The 17,265-nt window shown below is 62.2% G+C and overlaps 1 protein-coding gene across 1 annotated transcript; it reads right to left on the bottom strand.

The window, feature by feature from the left end:
* Positions 1 to 2,203: 2,203 nt before the first annotated feature.
* MXD4 (MAX dimerization protein 4) lies at positions 2,204 to 16,887 on the bottom strand. Its single transcript, XM_055245824.2, has 6 exons — positions 16,665 to 16,887; positions 16,473 to 16,572; positions 12,707 to 12,736; positions 7,152 to 7,266; positions 5,827 to 5,989; positions 2,204 to 5,454 (listed from the first exon to the last, which is right to left on the bottom strand). Exons 1-6 carry the CDS (start codon positions 16,726 to 16,728, stop codon positions 5,297 to 5,299), a joined length of 630 nt encoding a protein of 209 aa, XP_055101799.1. The 5' UTR covers positions 16,729 to 16,887; the 3' UTR covers positions 2,204 to 5,296.
* Positions 16,888 to 17,265: the final 378 nt, after the last annotated feature.

The following is a 17,265-nucleotide window of genomic DNA, read 5'->3' on the forward strand; positions in this document are numbered from 1 at the left end:
TAGAAGACTATAGGTTGGGAAAGAGTTTGTTTTCCATCCTGTTGACATTCATGTGACAAAGTGAGAACTCAGTCCCCAAACTCAGGAGCAGGTTTGGGTCAGCACAAGCTCAAAGGAGGTGACAGAGTTCATTCACCAAGGTGGCCATGTGGAGAGGGCCTTTGAAGTGGGAAGGAATGGGAACCACAAGGGCTGGCAGCGCCTGGGACTGGTGGGGTGTCAGAAGGGGCCTCAGGACAGGAAGAGGAGTTGTGAGCCCCTGAGGCTCAGCAGGCCAGTGGCATAACCATTTACATTCTAGAAAGATCCCCATGAGGCTGGTGTGTACACGGCTGACCTGGCCAGGGACTAGGAAAGGCGGAAGGAGCAATGTGAGAAGGCCCTGTGGCGATTAGCCCAGATGATTCCAGGGCCTAATTTGGGTGGCCATAATCTCAGCAAAAATGTGGTGGGAAGGGATACAGGGGGATCAGGGCCCCCTGCCCAGAGTAGGCTGTGCCTGAGCTGGTGAATGCAGGGAGCAGGTGGGAGTGGGGGCTGAAGCCAGGGCAGGGGTGGGCCAGATTGAGCTGAAGGACAAAACGCGGTGTTTCAGTTTAATCTGGAGGCCATGGGGACCCAGAGGAGGACTTCAGGGAGGTGAGCAAGGAGACCTTTGAGGTCATTCAGGCTGCCAAGAAGAGGGTGGGCGGGAGGCTGCAGGCAGGGTCCTACTTGGAGGGGGACTTGCTGTAACCCAACAAGCACAAAGATGAAAAGCAGAGATGGACTCCGCCGGGAGAATCAAGGGCTTCCCAAAGGACAGGGGTCCTGTCTCAGGTATCCCACCCTCCATCCGCGGTGAGCAGGGGAGGGTGCGTCTCCAAATCTCAGTGTGCCACCTGTGAGAAGGGCCCAGCATGATGATACCAGGCACCAATCATACATGGAACTGGGCACAGCCCCTGGTACCGGCATGCCCTCGACAGAAAACGTTAGTTGTGATCCCAAATCCTAATATTTGGGATTTAAATGTCCACATTTACATGAATGGCCAAATCTTGGTGTCTCTGAGGCCCCAGCCACATTCCCAGGAGGAACTGCTTTCTTTCCTGAGGTGCCCCCACTAATGGCCTCAAGGGCCCTGGGCCCCACACAGGTTCAATGATCTGGACTCTGCTGCTGGGGGTTGGGGGAGCTCAGATTCCTCCCTGAGGCCCCCAGCAGTTACCCTCCATGGCCACCCCACAACCTGCTGGCGGGTCCCACTGGGCCATCTCCAGTGCCTAGCTGCCGTGTGCACAGTGTGGCGACCTCACACTCAGGAGCCTCCGTATAACCACCCAGCTCCATCAATTCTCCAGCACTCAAGGCAGGCATGTCCTCTCTCAGCTGCCCACTGCTGGGACCCCCAGGACTCCTCCCTCTGCACCAGGGTAGCTGGGCCCACACCCCCACCAACCCCGGCCCTCGGCAGATCAGAGGTCTCTGCTTCCAGGGGGGTTCCCTTCAAAAGGCCTCCCTGTGGGGGAGCAGGCAGCCAGCCCGGCTTGCTTGGGTGAGAACAAGGCCTCTTCTCCCCACTGCGTGAAGTCTCACTGCCTCACAACCACCCCGTGATGGGCACGATAGGATCCTGTGATGTCCCCTTGTCACCACCAGCACAAGGGGACAGCTGGCTACGCCATCTTGCTTCACCTAAGCACGGCAGGTCCGCATGACAGGAAGCAGAAGCCGTGCCCAGGTAGTTCTGGGAACAGGTACAGGGGGATTCTCACAGTGCAGCTCTGAGAGCCAGCAGCCTCTGTGCAGAGGGCTCCTGGCTGACATGGAGCACCCCAGGGGGCGGGCTGTCCTCAGCCAGCAGGGCCCCGGCACAAGGGCCAGAGGCAAAGCCCCAGTGCCTCTGGGACAAGAGCAACAAGAGCATCCAGGTGGCCAACAGGCCCGTGGGGGCGCCCACCTCAACCCTGCCTTCACCCAGCTCCAGGTGCCATAGCATCCAGGGACACAGCTGTGACGGCAGGCCCAGTGTGGTTGGCGGCACGGGGTGCCGTGCTCCGTCAGGCCTCCCAGGAAAGAGGCTTTGGTAGGGCAACAAGGGCCACGGCCCGAAGGCCACATGGCGTGGTGCCATTGGGCCAGGCTTTCTGCTTGGAGGCCGAGGGCAGGGCGCGAAGCACAGTGACAGTGACAATCACAGAAAGAGCCGGAGCCAGAAGGGTGAGATATAAAAATCTGTATTTATATTACAATGACATAAGGACACAGCACGGCCCACACGGTGGACAGGTGGCCGGGGGCCCCTTTCCCCCTCTAGCGCACACCCCCCTCACCGGCACCAGGCCGTGTGGCCCCCGACTCTGGCACGGAACCTGCCCTAGTGCCCAACATGGACCTGGGGCCACCCTGCTGGCCGAGGGTCAGGGTCCTCTGTGCAGACAGTGGGGAGGCGGTCCCAGGTTCCCTGACAGAGGGAGGCAGGGCACGGGGGAGCCTATCTCGCCCAGCAGACGGCATGTGCCGAAGCAGACAGTAGAGCGGGGCCCCTAGGGCCACAGACCGGTACAGGGTTCCACCACTCAGGACACAGGCCCAAGCACTGTGCCACTAAGATGGGGTCTGCAAAGGCAAAGCCGTGCTGCCGCCTCTCCCACTCTGCGAGGATGGCAGGGGTCTGCTACGTGGTTTGCGGGAGTTATCCTGGTATGCGGGAGCTGCCTTCCAGTAAGGCTGGGGAACCCAAGCCTGAGTCTGGGTGCTCAGTGGCCGAGAGCACCGGTGTGGGCTGGGAGGGCACATGCAGAGGCGCAGGAGCCCCCGGCTCTGTTCTGCTTCTGTCTGCTCTCTATACACACGGTGATGGCCTCTTGGTCCCTGCAGCCTCCAGTGATGGCAGCCTGGGCCCCTGGCAGGGAGCAGTGGGAGGCTGGGGCATGTGGTGACTCCTAGCACAGGCCCCCACCCAGTGGGCCACCCCTCACCCACCTGCTGGTGGCAGGGAGGGGCAGCTGAACAGCACCCCAGGTGGCTGTGAGACTGCCTCCCAGTCCACGTGGGAACCACGGCCTCAAGAGCCACAGGCTGAGCTGCCGCGAGGGTGGGCCGAGGGGCCACCACTGGTCACCGGGTGGATTCTGCTGGTCAGAGATGAGAGCAGAAGCCCCCGGCTGCCCCAGGCACTGGAGGGTGGGTCAGGGAGCTGGTGCTTCAAGAATTGAGGGCAGGGACACGACCACCTCAGGGCCCTGCAGTGCCGGCTGGGGAAGCAAGCTTTTACACACGGCCCGCCTTGCTCGGAGGTGCCACAGTGTTTGAAATGAAGCCTGGGGGGACAGACTCAGGCAGGCAGGGGAAGCTCCTTTCTGGGTACCCCTGGACCCCAGTGGGGCCGGAAGGAGATGCAGACAGGCCTCCTCACAACCACCCGCAACGCGTTCGGATGCCCCTCAGCTCCAGGCACCATGCCCCCTACAGCCTGCAGGGCAGGTTCTGTGCCAGAGTTGTTTCCAGGGACCCCCTTCCGCCACAACGGGCCCCCCCATCCTGGGGCATCTATGTGTACGACTGAAAATAGACACGAATTTTCCCCATGATATGGAAATTGGCTACAGATGTACCAGAGGCACGGCAGGCACTGCTGTGGGCCAGCCCCAAGGACAGAGGATGTCAGGAAGGAAAGGCGGGTGCAAGCCTCCTGGTGCCAGGCCTGCGCCACCCAGTGAGCAGTCTTCATTGGCTGCCAGTGTCTGAAACCTGGAACCCTCGCCTAGGCCAGGAAGCAGGGGGCTCGAGTCAGGTGACAGGTGAGAATCCATCTCTCTAGTGAGCAAGCAGGCCCCTGCCAGCCATTGGGGAGGGCAACACTAGGAACCAGGTCACAGCCCCTCTGTGCCACCCACAGGGGCCTGGCTGCATCACCTCCAGGAAGCCCTGGCTGCTGGGAGGGGCTGCCCACAGGAGATGGGAGGACAGCACTAGCTGGGCAGGCCTGGGGCACCCTGAGCCATGAGGGACATGCTGGTGGGAAGGGCAAGGCCAGACACAAGACACAAGGCACACTTTGACGACATGACAGAGGGACAGGTCCCTGAGACGCTGGGTGGCTCCCACCCCTCAGCAAACAAGGACGCAACAACAGCTAGGAAAATAGAGTACAAAAATCTGGTACAGGAAACAGAGGCAGCACACACGGACGTCCCTAGGCCGAGAGTCTTTAGGCTTTCTTCTTTTTAAAAATGGTTCTGTATTTTTGTTTTGTTTTGTTTTTTCTGGGAAAGCCTCTCTGCCAGCTGAGGCTGCCACAGTAGAGCTCATGAGGAGCCCTAACCGGGCTGCTGGGCAGTGCAGCATTTTACTTTTTTGCTTTTTGTTTAAAAAAGGGAGATGAGTAAGCCCCCGAGGACCCAGCGGCTTCAACTTAACCAGCCTCCAGCTCACCCCAGCCCCAGCCAGGAAGAGAAGCCCCTCTCCTGTGCAGATAGGCAGGACTATTGGGTGGGCATGGGTGAGCGGGAGCTGGAGGGGGATCCAGGCACAGCCCAGGGGCTGTTTGCCAGATGACCCCTGAAGGCCATCATCCCCAGAACATGTGACCTCGGGACGCCGTGTCTGCGTGTGAGCATGTACATGAGTGCATGTCTAGGTGCGTGCGTGTGTGCGTCTAACAGTCCTACCAGAACAGACGCTGCCCAGCTCGGTGTGGGCTGGGCTGGCCTGGCCGGCCCCGAGAGCCCAGCCCTAGGTTCTGACACCTGCAAGGTGGGAAGGACCTTGACCACCCACCTGCCCCAGGTGCTCACCCAGGTCCCGCCCTTCACAGATCCCGTGTCCACGCCAGGAGCCTACGTGGACTGACAGGTAGGTGGACAGACGGACGGATGGACAGACAGCCTTGCCTTCCTTCCTTCCTCGGTCCACTCCTTTCTCCTGGGATCCAGGGTTGGGGTCAGAGCTCCCTGTGGTGGTCATTAAGCCCCTCACACGGCACCTGCCGAGGTTTGCAGCAATGACGTTTAATACTTCTGGAATGATTAGGAATTTGAGAACAGACCGTGGGCGGCTATGCTGACCAGGGCTCCGGATGTGGAAGCTGGGCCCTGCCTCCTTGCAGGGGACTCTGCCCAGCTGGAAGGGGCAGGCAGCTCGGCAGGCCCTGACCGGCAAGCGGGCAGTGCCAGGCAGCCCAGAGGCAGCTGGAGCTTCCAGAATGGCACAGCAGTGGGCCTGTGGAGAGGCTGGCATCAACTGAAGGAGAACTGGAGGGCTGACACGCGTGGCTGGCGGGCAGGCAGGCCAAGGAGCAGAGGGCACGGGCCTACGAGAGGGCAGGGCGGCCCAGCCGCCGGCAGTGGGGCCCGAAGCCACTGTCGCCGCCGGTGCCACTCTGCAGGCTGTAGTGGTCGTCCGCGTCACTGCTGCTGCCAACACTGTCCAGCTCACCAGGGCCAAACTCCATGCCCTCTATGTCCACTTCTGGGGAGAACAGAGTGGGGATGGGGTCAGGCCACTCCGAGGGTGCCAGCCCATTTCTCCCTTTTCTGGAAGCAGAAGCTCTGGGCAGAGGGGCAGAAGTGCAGAGGGCGCTGTCTGGGCCCTGGGGCAGCAGACGCCAGGAGGGCTCTGGCTAAGAACCCAGCCTCAGAAGCACCAGTCCTCAGCGGGCCACACGGCCTCTGCATCCCACCCTCCCTGTCCAGTCCCTTTGCACTTAGACAAACACACACTCCAGTGCAGCAGGGAGCTGGGAGGGCTCTCCCCAACCCCAGCACCAGGCACCTCCTCTCCACCCAGGGAGCTGCACCACTGCGCACCCGGAGGCCCAGGTGAGGCTGCCCCATGCCCCACCTTGCTCTGAGTCGTCCGTGGACACAGCAGAGCCCGTGCTATCTGTGCGCACGCGCTCCACGCTCTGCACCGACAGCTGCTCCAGGCGCCGCTTCAGGAAGCGATGCTCCTGCTGCAGCTGCTCCTTGATGCTCAGTGCCCGGCGGTCCTGCTCCTCAAGTTTCTGCGGGCAAGGGGGACTGTGAGCCCACAGCGGGAAGGGGAGTCCCCCTTTCCCCCTGGCCAGGCACCGGGGCACCCAGGCCTGGGCCCGGGAGGTTCCCCCTTCCCTGACAAGACCTAGCCAGGCTACGGGCCACAGGGTGCCCAGTCTCCGCCGGCCCCACAGCCTGACGTGGGTCCCTCCCTGTCCCAGCCAGGCGGTCACAGTCAGATGCCACCTCCCAGCCCTGTGGTTTCCGTCTACGGCCCAGCTCTAATACCCGCAGCCACCAGGCAGCCTTGGCCAAGCTGAGCCACATGTGGTAGCGGGTCAGTGCTACCCGATCTTTGGCTGACACCGTCTCCAGGACAATCCTGCTTACAGCGGGTCTCCTCACACACTCCCAGCCCTGCCCGCCCCCATGGGGCTGTGGTCTATGCCATGCCTGTCCCTGCAACACCTGCGCCCTGCCCTCTCTAAACCTTCCTGTGGGCCCCACTGAGACAATGCTTGCTCTGTGAGGGCCCCCAGGGCTCTGGTTGTGCCCCTCTCAAAGCTCCTGACACCCCAGCCTGGAGATGGCCATGCCTATGCAGGCAGAGGAGGCCCTCAGAGCAGACAGAGATTTGCCCTGGTTGGTCCAAATGTCACAAGGCCCCCAAACCAACAGGGCTGTCAAAAGTCCTTTGGGGGGCTGCCTCAGGGAATGTCTCCCTGAGCCCAGACCCACTGCCAGCTCCCGCTGCCCCAACCTCCACCCTGGCACCCCCACCAGGCTGCCTCCTTTTAGTCTGCCTTCTGATGGCACCCAGGAAACCCTGGCCCCCTCTCTCCTTCCAGCAGCTGCCTCTTCACAGCCCAGGGCCCCAGAGAGCAATCTGTCCCCCGACCTCCTCCTCTCCATCCCAGCCTATGCTGCAATGCACCTTCTTATGCCATCAGCACCCAACAAACCCGACACAAGCCACGGAACAGCCTCGACCCCTTGGCAGCTCCTGTTGCTGCTCCTCCACCCTGGCAAAACCCACCAGGCCCCCGACACACACCCGCCAGAAGGCTCCCCACCCACCTTCAGGCCCTCTGATCCAAGGGCTGCCCAGGGTCCCCTGTGAGCACACCCCCAGGGCATGCAGGAACACTGAGGCAGCCAGACAAGGCAGGATGGAGAGCAAGGCCCACTCACCTTGATGTGCACCTTGGCCCGCTTCAGGAGGCTCAGCGTGGTGTGGCGGGTGCTGTCGGGGCCCAGGGGCACCAGTTGCTTGAGCTGCTCAAGGTACAGCCTGAGTTTGGCTCGTCTGAAAGAGCCAGAGACAGAACCATCAGGCTGGGGTGGGGGAGGGCAGGAAGCAGTTCGCAGGGCCCTACACAGACCCACCCCCACCATCCACTGCTGCAGATGTGCTGAAGGTCCCTCTCTGAGGATCCCCTCCTGGCCTGGCTGGGAACCCCCGCCCCCTGCCCCCAGGAGGAGCCCAACACCCATAGCCCCCAGACACCCGGCAGAAGCGCCCAGCTCACCATGGCCTGCAAAGCCTCAGCGCGTCACTGCCAGGCACTGCCTAGGAGTCCCAGCTCGCCCCCCTGCCATCCCTCATCCCCGCCCTGGAGTCCACATGCAGGGAGGGGTGGGGTGAGGCGGGGGGGGTGCTGCTCAGGCTGCACCCGGAGATCTGGAGGGACCCAGACAAGATTCACGTCTCTCCACCTCATGGTGCACAACGTGCTGTCACTTTTGTGACCATGGAAACACGATCAGCCTAGGTCAAGGGAGGGCCAGGGACCAGGCCCTTCCAACCCAAGTTTCATATCCCCTTGGAAACTGCCTCATTCCAGATTCTGTCCCCGTATCCACAGACGAATCCACTTTCCACAAAACTGGAGCCATGACACCCAGTGGTGCTTGCTTGCTTATTCACACTCAAGGGTACTTGCTCACATGCCACAATCCTCCAGGACACATTCATCGGGCACCTCAGGAGAGGGGCCCTGGCTTCATCCTAGGCCTGCCCCTGTGGAAACACCGCCTTCCCTGCTGGCCTGCTTGTCTGCGGGGGAGGCTGGTGGAGCTCACGGGGTGCGGGGAGCCCAGCTCACCCAGAGGCATCAACTCGGCCTGGGACCCTGGCCAGGTCCACATGCACCTGCCTGGCAGTGCAGGGCACCCGGAGGTTTTGTCACTGCCACGTTCAACCACAGACTCACCCATCCCGTGCAGGCCACAGAGGCTGCTTCCAAATATAGGACACTTTGCTTTGGGTAAATCCTTACGAGTGGAATGACCAGGTCAAGGGGTAGGAATATTTGTCTTTTGAAAACCTGCCGCCCAACTGCCCTGCCACAGCTGATGCCTACACACGTGACTTTCCCCACGTGATGCCAACACTGACCACCCCAGCCTTGGCATGTCTGCTCCTGCCATTCCCAAGCCCAGCAAATCTTGTCCCCCTAGAAGTAACGTCGGCAGAGACAGCCATTTCCTCTGGACAGAGGAGGAGCCTGAAGAAGGAGAGGGCTGCTGGGTGCAGCGGTAACAGCCCCACCAGTCAGGAGGTCTGCCTGGAGGTGGCCTGAACAGGACCAAGATCCTCAACATCTCCCACGCTGTCTCCCCGTGCACAGGTGGAGGGAAAGGGGTCTCAGGCTGCCGCTCTGTGACTACCCCAGTGCCTGGAAGCTCAGCCTCCCCACCTCCAACAGGAGTGAGCGCCCTGCCACCCCCCACCCCAGGAACTGTGTAGGCAAGAGGCCACAGCGTGCTCTCTCTGCTCAGGGAGGGGTCCTTTCCCGAGGCACGTCGCCACTGTACTGCAGCCACCACTGGGACTAGGTTTGTAAGTGGGGACGTTGCCAGGGGCCTCTTTCCCTGGTCCACTCTAGCAAATGACTTTCCATCACACCATGTAATTACATCAGCACTACATGACCTCTGCAGAACAATTTAAAAATGCAAATCAACAAAAAGGAAAAGAAATTAAAAGTACCCCCAAATTCCACCACCCCAAAACAACCTCATTATCATTTCAGTGTGTTACACATGCACATCATGAATGTTAAGTGAAAAATTAGAATACGGAACCACATAGGTGACAAGTGACCCAATTTTGTTTAAAAAATAAAAGAGCAGACGCACACAAGAGACGACAGAATAAAACAAGGCACAGGGAGCGTGCGTCTCCAGGCGATGCGCCTGGCAATTTTATTTCTTTAGCTTTGTGCTTTTCTGTATTTTCCAGGTTTTCTATGCTAAAACAAAAAACAAAAAAAAACACACATTGCTGTGACAATCAGAGAAAGACATGTTTGCACAAGAAAGAAAAACACAGCTAAGAGACAAATAACAAGTAGAAAAATCTTTGCAATACATATAAAAGACAAATGGTTAGTATTTGTGGTATTTTGAGCTCATACACATCAAAAATTAAAAGCAGAATGCCTCGATGTCACAACGGGTGAAGGACACAAACAGGCTGCAGGACACGAGGGCCAACCTAACCTAACGCCCGGCTCCATCTCACCAGAGCTAGGAAATGCACACACAAGCAAGGAGGTACAACTTGCACCCTCCGACGGGCTGACGTGAGAAGGGATGGCTCCTGTGCCAGCCAACTCGAGGGGTCGCTGATGGTTTGCTGGTGGGAGAGCAAAAGGGGACACAGGTCTGAAGGGCCATCGGCACAGTTATCACTGACCGCCAACCAGCATCTCTACTTTTAGGGCCTTGGTCCTACAAAACTATCCCCCCAGATCCACAAAGGTCTGCGCTCACCAAGGCACATCGCAGGACTGTCCGGAAGTCCCTGTGTAAACCAGAGGGTCATCACTAAGAACACTGGTGGCACAGCCAAGTGTCCTGTGCAGTCATCAGGGATGAGGAGGTGGAGGAGTGTGCCCTGACGCAGGCGGACAGGACTTACGTACGTGGTGTCGGGTGAAAGATCAAGTGAGGAAATGGAGAACAAGGTCCCCTCCTTATCCAAGTCTCATCGGCAATGTTAGTGCCCGCGGGGAGCAGTGGAGGATGTGGCTCAGCCTCCGAGTGCCTGGGATGCGGTCTCTGGGGTGGGGTGCAGGGGAGGTCCGTGAACAGACCGCTTTAGAAATCACGGAACACCTTTCTCAAGAGACAAACAGAAGCCATCTGACCACACACACGCACTGTCCAAAACCCGGTAACAGGTCCACCTGGCCCAGGAGGGTGGGCGCCAGGGCTGGAGGCCACAGAAATTCCTGCCCTGGGCAGCAGCAGTGGCCTGGAGCCAACTCTACCAGTGGCTGGTTGTGGGACCCCAGGAAGATCCCCACCCACCCCTCTGAGCCATGAAGCCCCTCGGCACTGGGCTCCTGCTGAGCCCTCCCCTCCTGAAGCTGCTGCAGTGCCCCGGGGCCCCCTGCCAGCACCCCACGGCTGTCCCTTGGCATCCAAAGGGCTTTTAAAACCTCCACTTCCTGAAGGAACCCTGTGTGGATTCAGGAGGCAGAACCTGCCTGCAGGACTAGCGCGTTGGGCTGGTATCAACAGCAGCCCCACCTCTGACGCAGCACTTCCAGCTCCCCCAAAAACCCCCATGCCCAGAGTGGGACTCAGGGCACCAAGAGGGCATGGCACCATGCCAGCGTCCCGGCCAACCAGAGAGCCTGGCTGCCGCTGACGGGGAGCTGGGGGTGGCCCAGGAGCAAGCGTGCCTCCCACTCCCTCTGTCTGCGTTTTCTAGATGTTGCCAACAGAACTTCCCGAGGTATGTGAAAGCCGTGTGAGGCTGCATCAGCACACGAGGCTGGGCTGCAGGGGGCTCCTGGGGACCTCCTGGACATGCTTGGGGGAATGTGGTGCAGGGACTCAGCTGAGGACTCTGGACTGGCCTTTGGGATGGGCCCTGCCATCCAGGGGCTGCCAAGGGCCAGGAAAGAAGGCTGGGACCTTCCCCCAAAACACACTAAGACCAGAGCCTGGAGTGGGGCCAGTGAGGTCAGCAGCCAAGAAGGCGAGGCCTCCACGGTCCCCAGGACCCTGGGGTTGGCAACGGCCTCAGACCTGCTGGAGCTGCCTCTCTACAAAGGGAGGAGGAGCAGGGCTGGGCAGGCTTGGCTCAGAGCACCCACAAGGGGAAGTCCCACAGGCCCTGCCCAGTCCCCAGTAAGGAGACACCTCTGGGCAAAGCGATGTCCAGGGCCTGCCTCCCGGGGATGGCTGGGTGGCCCAGCCAGGGCCTTCCTTCCTTTCTCAAGACAGCACGCAGCCCTTCCTGCAGCCAAGAGCAGCTGGCATCAGGTAGGCTGTGATCCAGGGCCCCAAGCTCCAGGCCTGTAGGTGCTTGGGGCTGTCCACATCCGCCTCTTGGCCAGCCAGAGACAGAGACCCCCTGCACTGCGGTGGGGGAGTCCACAGAGACACGCTGGCTGCCCACCCAACCCTCCTCTGTGTCTCAAGAAGGCCCCATGAGGCCCTGGCTAAATGCAGCCTCTGGAAGGAGAGGACAGAGGGCAAAGCCAGGTCAAAGGGCAGCTGCAGGGGTCCCCTGTCCTCCCCAAGGGCTGCCACGCCCTTGCCACCCACCCTCCCCCAATGTCACTGCCCCTTAGTCTGTCCCCACTGGGGGGCTGTCCTCCCAGGGACCGCCTCCAGGAAGCCTTCCCTGAACACCCCCACGTGCCTGCCCCGGCTCCTGGGTCCTGGTCAAGGCTAGGCTGGTCTCCTTAAGCCTGGAACAACTCCAGGCCTGCCTGGTTCTCTTGGGCCCTGTACCTGCCCCCACCTCTGTGGCCTCTAGGGAACCCCCTGAAACACACATGACCTGTCCAGGAAGTGCAGTTCCTCAGAGAACACTGCGTTCTGTCCCTGCCCAGCTGCCCGCCCCAGCCAGCAGCCTGAATCCCAGGAGAACGGAAGTTGGTGCTGCTGTGGGGGTAGACACGGAGGGGAGGTGGAGAACTGGCTGAGCACCAAATCTTTCTAGAGCCGACTGTGGGGGGCGCTCAACCAGCACGCAGACCTGCCCCACCAGGAAAGGAGGAAAGAGCTGACCCATTTCACAGACAGGATCACAAGTCAGGAGAGAGCGATGGCCCAGCATCCCTCAGGGGACTCTTCCTGGTCCTGGCATGGGGGCTTCTGCCTCTAGGGATGCCTCTGCACTCACCCAGGCTCCTGCTGCCAGCCCCTAGGCCCCTGAGCTCACCTGCACCTCATCCCCACCAGCAGAGCTGGGCCTGCAGCCCTAGCTGCCTTCGGCTGTCACCAGGGGGAATGAACACCCCGCAGCTTTACTCGAGAGCTCGCCTGAATCCTGCCCTGGGCTGGAGCTTCCCACGAGGCCAAGGACTGGCTGCCCTCCATCTGCCCCTCAGACAAGACTCTAGCATGGCTCCTCGGAAGGCAGACCCCAGAATGCACAGGGCAGAGAGCCAAACCCTCCTGATTGGAGACCACTGTCCTGAAAGCTAAGGGCCCTGACTGTCACACAGCACAAAGGGCCCTGCTCCACGTCTCTGACCCCCAACCTGGATGAGCTCCGGAAAGCAGGGCCTGGGCCTCCTGCCATCTCCTGCCTCTAGCACAGAGTGCCTAATACAGACCTCAGCCTTCTCTTCCAAGCCTGACCATTCCCAAGACAAGGACACAGCCTGGCAGCACAGTTGGCCATGCCCGGGACAGGGGCAGGCACAGTGCAACACACACCCTCAGTAGAAGAGTGGGCCAGGTGACGGGCTCATGTGGGGGACTGCGGGGTCACTTACCGGTGCTTTTCTAGCTCGTTGTGTGAAGACCTGTTTAGAAAGACAGAAAGACAGAGCTCACTTGGCTGCCTGACCACCAGGGCACAGAGAGCAGCACCCTCCTCGGGGGCCAGGACCTGCAGACAGTGGCTGACTGTGTCTGGGTCCCGGAATGGCCCAGAACAGTGAGGGCTGGGGCAGGTGAGCAGCTGCCCACCCAGGGTGGGGGGAACCACATGCTAAGGGTGGGCGCTGGTTGTAAGCTTTGGGTACTCCATGCTGGGGGAGCCCCAGCTCACGCCCTGGAGTTCTCCATGGGTCAGGGACTTGGTTTGGTGAGAAGCAGCAGCAGGGGCCAGCTTTGCTCACAGGGAGGCCCAGAGCTGCAGGCAGGTCCAGGGCGCCCAGGGCCACCAGCCCACCTAGCAAGGCCCGTGGGGAATCTGGCTGACAGGAGGACCCAGACCCCCTTCCAGAGGGATGGGGGAGGCCCAGGGAGCAGCAGCAGGTCCTGGCGCTGACCCCCACCAGCCACCTGCCTTCCCTGCTCCCCAATCCCTAAGGCCAGCTGTGTCCTTGGAGCCAAAGCAGCCTAGCACGCGGGACAAACAGGAGGTGGAGACGGAGACCAGAGACCAGGCCCTCAGGATGCGGGTGGTCCTGTCCTGACACCACCACTCTGTCAGGCTCACACACCTGCGTGGCCACAGCCCACCTTACCAATGGGGACCCGGGACATAGCAGCGTCAGCCAGGTCAGTCCGTGAGGCGGCTTCTGAGATGTAGGATGCTTCCCAGGCCAGTAGGCACAGGGGGACACTGAGGCCAGCCCCCCACTTCCTTCAGGGGCTGTGTGCTAGCAGGATGGGCCGCCCTGGAGGCCCGGGCTCAGCCTCTCTGGGGACAGTGGCCCCACCTGCTGCTCACCTGTCTTGCCCATTCAGATGCGGGCACGCAATTCCGAGCACCACAGTGTGTGCCACGGCATCTGCCTGGAGGATAACGAGGCAGGAGGACCTCGCTTCCAGCTCCAGGCCACCTTCCCAGTCCAGGCAGGACCCCACAGGCCAGTCAGGGCTCCCAGGCCTCCCAGGATGCTGCTGCACAGGTGAGCAGAGAGCTCAGACCACCTCGGGCACCTCCAGACTCAGCCCTGAGGCCTCTCCCTGCCCTCAGGACCTGGCTCCTTCCTGAAGCTTCTTGCTGACCACTGCCTGCTTCAGGAACTTGGGATCTGGCGTCTCCTGTCCCAACCACTCAGGCCAAGGGCCTGCCCCTCCCACCCACTGCACCAACAGGCCCTGGGCCTCCCTATGTAGCCTCACCAGAGCCTCCAAACCCAGGTCTCAGGGTCCGGGAGGGCCTGCTGGTCACATGGGCTGGACAAGGAGCCTCAGAATCACTGCCAGGGCCTGCCAGGGCCTGCCAGGGCCAGCCAGGGCCGACCAGAGCCAGCAGAGGCCACAGCCATATGCTCCTCACTGGCCTCACAGAGATGGGCCCCTGCGCCAGCGTTTCTGCTTCCCCAGAACAGGCAGGCCGCAGGAATGAGCCGTACTCTCTGTCCTCAGCCCAAACTGCAGCCTGGCCACATGGGTCTGTAGTCAACAGGGAGATTGGGGTCAGCAGGTACCCTTCAACGTAAAAGCCTACCTGCCTACCCCTTGAAGGGTGGCCTGGGGCTGGACTCCACCTTGGAGGCAGGGGGCCCTCCTCCCGCAGCCAGGGCCCCTCCTGCAGCTCCTCCTGGGCCCAGAGACCCTTGGGGTCCATTGAGGCGGGTGTTTGCGACATGTGTCCCAGGAGCACTCTATCCCTCAGGAAAGATGGGACCCGTCCCCGCTGAGGCCAGGCCAAGTGCGTTCCCAGCATTCCCGTGACCCCAGGAGACAAGCACACTTCCCACTGAATGGAACCCCTGCAGGCTGGCCCCAGTGCCCTGCCGCCTCCCTGAACCCTGACACTGTCCTCTGGCCCCACTCCCTACTCCTTGCCCCAGCCTCACTGTGCCATGTCCCCTCCCTCACCTTGGCAGAGCATGGAAGCCTCACAGGTGGGGACAAGTCAGGGGCTCGGAGATCCTCTGGCCTCCTGCTCTGCCCAGCTACGTGTCTGGGCTGGCTGAGGAAACCTCCAGGGCAGTGCTGCCCACCCAAGGAAGGGGCCAAGCCACCAGCCCTGGGCTGCCTCAGGCCCTGGGGGAGCGGGGCTCGGCCCAGAGGAGCCAGGGGGAGATGCCCGAGAGCTGGGGAGCCCTCTGTCTCCCTCACCAGTGCCCCCATGGTCTCTGTCCCAGCAGAATGTGGACAGCTAGGACTCCATCTCAGAAACAGGCATCATCAGAGGTGGGTGAGTGGCAGGCAAGTAACCAAATCTCTCCTTGCCTCATTTTCTTTGGCCATAGAGATAAAAATCACATCGCCTCTCTGAGCCTGGGGTGAAGATGAACTGGCTGTGTGTGTGAAACGCTCAGCACAGAGGCAGGGTTCGGGCAGCCTTGGCCAGGATGCTGGTTGTCAGCTTTGGGTACTCCATGCTGGGGGAGCCCCAGCTCACGCCCCAGAGTTCTCCACGGGTCAGGGACTTGGTTTGGTGAGAAGCAGCAGCGGGGGAGGGACTTGCTCACTGAGGAGGCCTGAGGCAATGGTCCCCTCGTCACACTCCTGTCCTTCCCCAAACTGTCCCCAATAGGGGACCAGGGGCTGGGACTCAGGGACGGGTCCCAGCCAGGGCAGCTGGAGACTCAACCAATTCCTCGCCTGGCTCAGGATGCCACAGAAATGGGTCCCTGAACCAGCCTTTCTGATTCCCCAGAACAGGCAGACCACAGAAATGAGCCATGTCCTGGGGCTCTGAAGCCCCCTACAAATGCAGCTCCCAGTCTGCTCACACGGAAGGGCCGGGCCAAGGTGGGCCCAGACAGGGCCAGGTGTGCTATGGTCCTCACAGCAGCCAGGAGGGTGGAAATCCCCGGGGGGGGCCCCGGCCTAGGGTCCCCATTTCCCACGTGGGGGACCTGCACGCACCCCAGCTTCAGGGCTTCTGCTGCCTGAACACGAGGTCAAGGTATGGAGGGCGCAGCTGGCACCAGGAGTAACTTCATGGGGCCCCTGCCCTGCAGCCTGCCCCCTCCTCCCGCCCCCTTAAAAGGCCTCTGTATTAAAAAAGAGGACCCCCACACTGGTGGCAGGAGTTTCGCTGTGTCAGGAGGCTGGGCAGGAGCGGTGGGCACCCTGAGAGGAGTGGGGGCACAGGACAGCGCCTCCACTCGCCTTCTCTGTCTAGGTTCCTGGGGGTAGGGGGAGGTCGCCGACCAGCAGAGTTCGGCTGGCAGAGCCAGTCGAAAGGAGGCGGCCCACCCACCCGCGGAGACAAGGGGTTAGGGCCGGCAGCCCCCCCGAGACCCTGGCTGAGCCTGTTTCCCCAGACTCACGGGGCACCGGCCAGCGCACGCTGACAACTTTTCTACCGCCTGGAAAAGTCCAGAACAACTCGGGGGCGGGGAGCGGGCGCGAGAGCGGACCCCGGCGGCGGGCGCTGTACGCGTGGCACTGTTTACGCGAGCGGCCCGGGAGGCGCGGCCGCGGGAAGATGGCGACGGCGAGGGCGGGGCCGGCCGGGCGGGGCTGCGGCCGCGGCCTGCGCGCCTCCTCCTCCAGGCTGGCCGCCGGGGCGCGCGGCGGCGGCGCTGAGGGCTGCGGGCCGGGAATCGGGGCCCGGGGAGCACGCTCCGGGCGGGGGCGGGGGTTCGGACCGGGCCGGGCGGGGTCGGGAGAGGGGGGCGGTACCTGTTGTTCGGGGCCTTGCGCACCAGGCCGGCCGCCTTTGTTTTCTCCCTGGCGAAGTCGCCGTCGAAGGGCAGCACCGAGGCGTAGCCGTGCTCGGCCTCTGCGGACACACGGCGCAGTCAGCGGCCCCCGCCCGGCCCGGCCCCGCCGCCCGCCCACCGCCGCGGGCGCACAATGGGGCGCGAGCGCTACCTCGATCCCTGCGCTCCAGGTACTCGGCCGCCTCCAACAGGATCAGCAGGGAGTTCAGCTCCATCCTCCCGCCTGCGCCCGTCCGCCCCGGGACGGCGGCGGCCGCTGCCCGGCCCGCTCCGGCCGGCTCCGCTCGCCGCCCGCCCCGCGCGCCCGGCCGCCGCACTTCCAGACTCCGCGGACTCCGGCGCTCGGCCGCCACCCTCCGCCTCAGGCCCTCAAATTGACACATAAGGGAGAGCGGCGGCCCGCAGAGCCAATGGGAGGCGGCGTTCGGGCTCCGGGGGCGGGCGCCGGGCCGGGCCGGGGCCAATGGGGACGGGTCGAGCGCCTCGGGCCGGGCCGAGAATGTTGACAGATGCGGAGCTGGGCTGGGATAGGCCGGCCGCGCTAGTAACAATTTAGAAGCCCGAGCTTAGCAACAGCACGTGGTGGCCCGGCCCCCGCGCTAGCTGACTGGCGGCCGCCGTGCATGTTAAGTAGGCGCCGCGCGCCGATTGGCCAGAGCGGCCTATGTAAAACAGGCACTGCGAGCCAATGGCCGGTGGCAGGGCGCGCGGCCAATGAGGGCGCCGCGGCCGGACGCGTTGCCGAGAGGAAG

Source organism: Symphalangus syndactylus, chromosome 16 (genome assembly GCF_028878055.3).
Source record: "Symphalangus syndactylus isolate Jambi chromosome 16, NHGRI_mSymSyn1-v2.1_pri, whole genome shotgun sequence".
In the NCBI taxonomy this organism is placed as follows: domain Eukaryota; kingdom Metazoa; phylum Chordata; class Mammalia; order Primates; family Hylobatidae; genus Symphalangus; species Symphalangus syndactylus.